Source organism: Arachis hypogaea, chromosome 18 (assembly GCF_003086295.3).
Source record: "Arachis hypogaea cultivar Tifrunner chromosome 18, arahy.Tifrunner.gnm2.J5K5, whole genome shotgun sequence".
Lineage (NCBI taxonomy): Eukaryota > Viridiplantae > Streptophyta > Magnoliopsida > Fabales > Fabaceae > Arachis > Arachis hypogaea.
The window spans coordinates 126,105,238-126,111,264 of NC_092053.1; the positions used below are offsets into that span (position 1 = coordinate 126,105,238).

The 6,027-nt window shown below is 35.5% G+C and overlaps 1 protein-coding gene across 1 annotated transcript; it reads right to left on the bottom strand.

Annotated features, from left to right (window-relative positions):
- On the bottom strand, positions 1 to 5,177 carry LOC112771070 (DExH-box ATP-dependent RNA helicase DExH18, mitochondrial). The gene is made up of 3 exons (XM_025815658.3): positions 2,375 to 5,177; positions 1,243 to 1,304; positions 1 to 489 (listed from the first exon to the last, which is right to left on the bottom strand). The coding sequence occupies exons 1-2, from the start codon at positions 4,828 to 4,830 to the stop codon at positions 1,250 to 1,252; spliced, it is 2,511 nt and encodes an 836-aa protein (XP_025671443.1). The 5' UTR covers positions 4,831 to 5,177; the 3' UTR covers positions 1 to 489; positions 1,243 to 1,249.
- Between the last annotated feature and the right edge of the window lie 850 nt (positions 5,178 to 6,027).

Genomic DNA, 6,027 nt, shown 5'->3' on the forward strand with positions numbered 1-6,027 from the left:
TTAATCTAAAAAAAGCATTAGTTATTCGTTAAGAAATGGTTGTATACATGAAAATGTCCAAGGAGATTAATTACCTTATTATGTGATCCTATTCCCTATTGCTACAAAGCCTCCTTAGTACTTAAAACATCAGAAAAATCTTGAAAAGCTTTCATCTGTATTTCAAAGGATCACCACAGAGAAAAGGTATTAATGGGATCCTTTTAGAAATATAGACATCTAAATTCAACGAAATTTCTAGTCTACGCTTACATTAAAATACAAAAACAGCACACTTGCAGCACCACAAAAATGCACTCATGGTTTACCTACGAAATCGAACAGCATGCCAGTGTTGCCAACTGGCTTTTCTCTCTATTCTTTTTCTCCGTTTGATTTTTTTCCCTTCCCTTCAATCCATTCCCAACTTGATCCATCAAGACTTTTGGATAAAAAGCAGTTCAATGAATTCATGCAAATCCCTGTTATAATTTGTTATACTGCAATTACCTGCACAGACATACACACACACCCCACCAAAATAAAGGAAACAACAAAAGTTATGATCGAGGTAGAGGAAACAAAAATTTAGGTTTAATTATTCTATTGGTCCCTATAGTTTCATCAAATTTTTAATTAGGTCCCTATACATTTTTTCTTTTCAATTGGGTCCCTAGTGTACTTTTAATTTTGTAACTTCTCATATAAAAAATGTTAAAATAATTAACAAAATATTTCTCCTAAAATACATGTAGTCAAAAATCTAGTTAGGTTTTTAATTATGAATACCTTCAATTTGCAAAGAAATATTCAGTTAACTCTATCATTTTTTACACTATGAAGAACCTAATTATAAAATTAAAGTAGTGTAGGGACCCAATTAAAAGGAAAAAAGTATAGGGACCAACAGAGTAATTAAACCAAAAATTCACAGAGACAGAAATAATATAGTTAAATTTTGCACATAAGGAAAAAGAAAAAAAAAATTGAATTAAGCAACCTAAGAAATAATAAAGCAAAGCTTCTAAGAACTGAACAAGAAGCCATACCCTAATAGCACACATCTCCCCAAGAAAAAGAATTTTTGAGGCCACAAACTACTATCAATGAATATGTATAAAATAACTACCGAAAAACTAATTCTCATAGTTTAACAATGAAGCACAAAATAATTACAAATTTCATATGAATTTCAGGGAACTATATGTAAGCATTCATCAAATTAGGTGAATATTGATTATTGATCACTGTTAACAAAATTACCATATTATTATGCAGCTACTTTCTTTGACTGATCAACCTGCAAGGGCTTATCCTGCCGTCTCCTAAAAAAGCAGAAAATATGATTTGAAATCAGAAACTAAAGAAGTATGCAGAGGTCATTTCATTAACTAAGATCGTAAGAAAATCAAAAGACGTGTAATATAAAGCTGCATATTATACCTCAAAAAAGTCACAATCAATAACATTAAGAGCTAGAATAACTATTAAGTTATAAAACATACATCAGCACTGCTCTAAATGTATGTTTTATTACCATCGTTCAATCCCAACCATGTTCAGTTCCAAATGCCCTTCAAACTTCACATTCAGTTTATTGACATGCTGTGTTTTGAACCATAACCTTAGCAAATAATCAAGGAATATACTTTCTCTGCAATTTCACAAATGCCAGAGTATACTACATATGTGTATGATAAATTTAGTTCCATACATACAAAAACATTGTAAATCAATCATTTTAATTCCAAGACTTGCCTCAGAGAAGAAATGAGAAGGGGATAATCAATCCTAGCCAAAGATGCAAAACTACCAGAGATGATCACTCTTACTGAAGCAGCATTATTCATTTGTTTTACAAAGAAACCTAATAGCATTGCAGAATGAGCTTATTGGAGTAGTCTAAGTCATAAGCCCAGTAAAGAAGTTCTTTTAGTTCAGTATCTCACGCTATTTTAAGTTCCGTATTATTGTTAAAAATAAGACCTTTACCATTTTATATCAATATACAGGGAAGTGTGTCATTCACTTTATTTTAGTGCTTTCTCGAATATCTTTTGTTTAAAAATCCTAGTCTCGTTAGGAATTTCTCTACAGTCTACAATATATCTCCAAATATAAAGAGTATTTTCTTCACTCTCTTTTCATATCAGTGTAGTTCTTTCAAAAATCGCAGTTAATAATCCCAACTGATGATAAACTCCAAAAACAACCAGGTGCCTTTCACTTAGATTATCAGACAACAAATGTAGACACTGGAAATATTGAAAAAAAAATTATAATAATAAGAGAGAAATAACTGACATTTGCTTTAATAAAAAACACAAATGTTGTTATTCCGCATAAATAAAATTAAACTAACACTTAGGTAATGTATACGTCTGCAAGAACTTACCTGTCATATAATTTAGAAAGTGCCTGTGGCCTTAAATAACTATGTTTTCCAGTTTTCAATACAACTGCATTCCCGGATTCAGGTTGCCCTTCACCTTTTTCGGCTTTAGGTTTCCCTCTTGTTCCCCTTGATAACGGCTTCCAATTAGCATTGCTAAGAGAATGAGCCAGTAGATCAGCTATGTCTGTGGCCATTGCCTCGGCTTTCTTCACATATGGAAATCTTTCCTGCTTGAAGTGGTTTGACAACCATAAATACATAGACAACACTTGATGCCTAGTCTCAAGGTCCAGGAGTTCTGAATCATTCCGGGCAGAGCTTCTCGGCAAGCCCATAGCTATATTGACAGGCATATTCTGACTGAACGTCGTAGCAAATCTGAGTAAGTGGTACATAGCTTTCGGGTCTCTAATATTAACTGGGGCAAAACAGAAGTTAAAACGATCTTCTAAAGACAGTCCCTGGACCCTCTCCAACATATTTGCAATCTTCTTTATGTGATCATATAGACACAAGAAGTATGATCCATCCAAACGGCAACTTTCACCAAACTTTTCTAGTAGCTGGCAGAACGTCATATTAGGAAGTTGACTGGCAAATAATTCAACCTGCTCAAAGAAAGGAAACAACCCCACTTTCTTAACCTCGTCAAAAGGTTGTTTCAAACACTCGATCAAGTAATCCAAATCATCTAAATGCATGGTCGTGGCAAGACCATCGGGATAAAGGCATCCTCTCCTACCAGCTCTTCCTGCAATTTGCTTAACCTGTGATGCTGGGACGGGGACCATTTTGTCACCATTGTATTTCGAGAGGCTATTAAAAATCACCCTTCTAATGTTAAGGTTCAGGCCCATTCCCACTGCATCACTAGCTACTAGAACATCATATTCATTACTTTGATCATTGAACAAAGTAGCCTGGTGTCTACGAGTTTCTGGTGGCAAGGCACCATATATAACACAACAACGATGTTTGGTCTGTTTCTCGATGGCCAACTTAACCTCAAATATCTCTCTCCTTGAGAAGGCAACTACACAATCCCCTGATCGAATATTTTGAAGATTACCAAGTAAGGTCTTTGCTTCAACCACCAGCGGTTTGAACCTCTCATAATGTTGCTCATACAACTCATCTCCAGTGTCTTGACAGATCTTTCGAACAATATCCAAAACACTAGGATCGCCACACAAATGTATCTCATCAGCCTTCAACCCCAAGAGTGCCCTTGTCCATGCAAACCCCCTATATGGATCTGACATCATCTGAATCTCATCAATAATGGCCACATCGTACAATTCTTGCATTGACACCATTTCCACAGTACATGCAACATGATTCGAAAATGGGACGTGCTTCTTTTCTTGCCCCGTTAGTAGACTGCAATAAATGCCTTTTGCATTAACCTTATCAAAAACTTCCATAGCCAACAACCTGAGAGGACCACAATAAATGCCCTTTTTCGCATCCATAAACCGTTGCAGAGCATTATATGTTTTACCACTATTAGTCGGCCCACAATGATAAATTATCTTCCGTTTCATAGCCCGCGCAAATGGGAACCAAGTGTGAGGCTTCGTGAGGTCCGCCATCTCAACCATACCCCTGAACCTCTTGATCTCATCCGGGAAATTATCCAAACAAAACTCAACAAATATAGGAAACAAGAACTTCACAGCAGAATCACTCGGCCCTAGTGACACCAGGTACCGAGCAACATCAGCAGGGCATTTCTTCCTAAAAAAGTGGTGGAACTTGCTCGCGGCTGTGGGGAAAAAAGACAAACCAATGTAAATGGCCAGAGCCTGGTTTGACGCCCAACCTGACTTGGCAAAGTAATTGAACACTTCCAGCAGCACTTCCCCCTCTGATCTCTCAAGCTTTGCACCCTTTTTGGCATCGCAAAGGGCACGGTACAATTCAACAGGATCTCGCAATGCGACACTTGCAAATTCCTCACTATTCTGATTATTATTATTACTATTATTCTCTAATTCATCCCTACCAATACTACTACTACTACTATTACTATTGCATTCTACAGAATCATCATCTACCTCCGAATTGCATTCATTAGTATCATCATTTTTAACAACCACGCTACCAGATAAGGAAGAAACACCATTAACTTCATTTTCAAGCTCAAAACTAACACTCTTACCAAATTCGTAATCCGATTCCGCGGCAGTGTCCTTCTCGCCGCCACCATCGCCGGCGTGGTCTGAAAACTGCCTCATGGGGAGGGTTGTTCCACCGGAAAGATTCCAACTTTGGAGGAAACGCAGGGGAAAACGAGAGTTCCGGAAGTGGGTCGAGAAACTTGGAATTGGAGCATCAAAATTTCGAAATTGTGAAGTAGAAGCGGCGTTAAAATGGTGGATGTTGGAAAGAAGGAGAACCTTGAGCCTATGAATGGTTCTCTTGCGTGCGCACAAGTTGAAGAGAGTTGTTGCCATGGAAGAACTGAAGAACAATCAATTCAGAGAAGGCTCAAACGGGAAAGAATGGGTTGCCGAGGTTTTAGAGAAATGAGAACTGGTGAAGGAAAGTGAATAGAGGGAAACGTCTGGTTAAAGGGTTTTTCTTTTCCTTCTCGTTTCTTTTATTTATTTATTTATTTTTTCTTTTTTGGGACAAAATGTTAGGGTTAAACGAAAGTCTCTCTTTCTCTCTCTCCTATTTTTATTTTGTTAATTACTATAGGGTCTATAAATGTTTACAAAACTTATTAAAAAAAAGTTAAAAATATCCGCGGGACAAAAGGTCAGGGACCTATTTGTCATTTTCTCTTTATTTTATTAATGTCTGCTATTTTATAGTATGAAAAAATTGATAGAAGACATTAGTAGATACTCATGGTAAGAGTGTTTAGGATTGGGTCTAATCACATTTAAAAGGGTATCGGATTAATTTTGATTCGACCCAAAAATAACTCGAAATAAATTGGGTCGACCCAATATAAAATTAGTATATACGAATTTAAATATTTTATATAGGGTAATACTCAAATTAGTCTTTAGAAATTTTAAAATCGGACATTTTAGTCTTTCAGGTTTTAAAATACATAAAACAGTCTTCAACTTCTATTTTCGTTTGACAATACAATCTCCTTCCGTTAGTCACTAACAGTAATTACTGACGTAGAATGTTAACTCACACACGTGGTCGTTAAGTGTCCATGTGTGAAAGTTGGACAAATAAATTCCTAGAGTAAAATACAACACAGTCTTTGAAAAATTAAAAAAAATCTCAAAACAGTTCTTGAAAAAGTATTAAAATTTCAAAACAGTCCTTTCAAATATTTGTGATCTTTTTGGCTAATTTTTTTAGCAATGGAGACTTAACATATGTTATGCGCAATTATAGAACTATAGCATATTTTTTATGGATATAAAGGTGAATTTTTTTTAGTTAGAATTTGTAAATTGAAGGCTCAATTTTGCCTGTAATACAAAATTTAGGGTCCGACTTGTGGTGTGGTGAAGATGATGAACAAATTGAAGGCTCAATTTTGTTTGGGATACAAAATTTAGGGTCCAATTTGTACATTTAAACCCAAATCTAACCTTTAGATTTGTATTTTCTTAAAAAAAAAATTTTAAAATCACAAATTTGAGCTCTCCACATAAAAAAAATTATATCAAGTTTTCGCA

Coding starts and splice junctions, on each gene's coding strand:
- LOC112771070 (XM_025815658.3), bottom strand. CDS start 4,830: ATGGCAACAACTCTCTTCAACTTGTGCGCACGCAAGAGAACCATTCAT. Junction 1,305..2,374: donor CTTTCTAAATTATATGACAG/GTAAGTTCTTGC, acceptor CTGCTTTTTTAG/GAGACGGCAGGATAAGCCCT.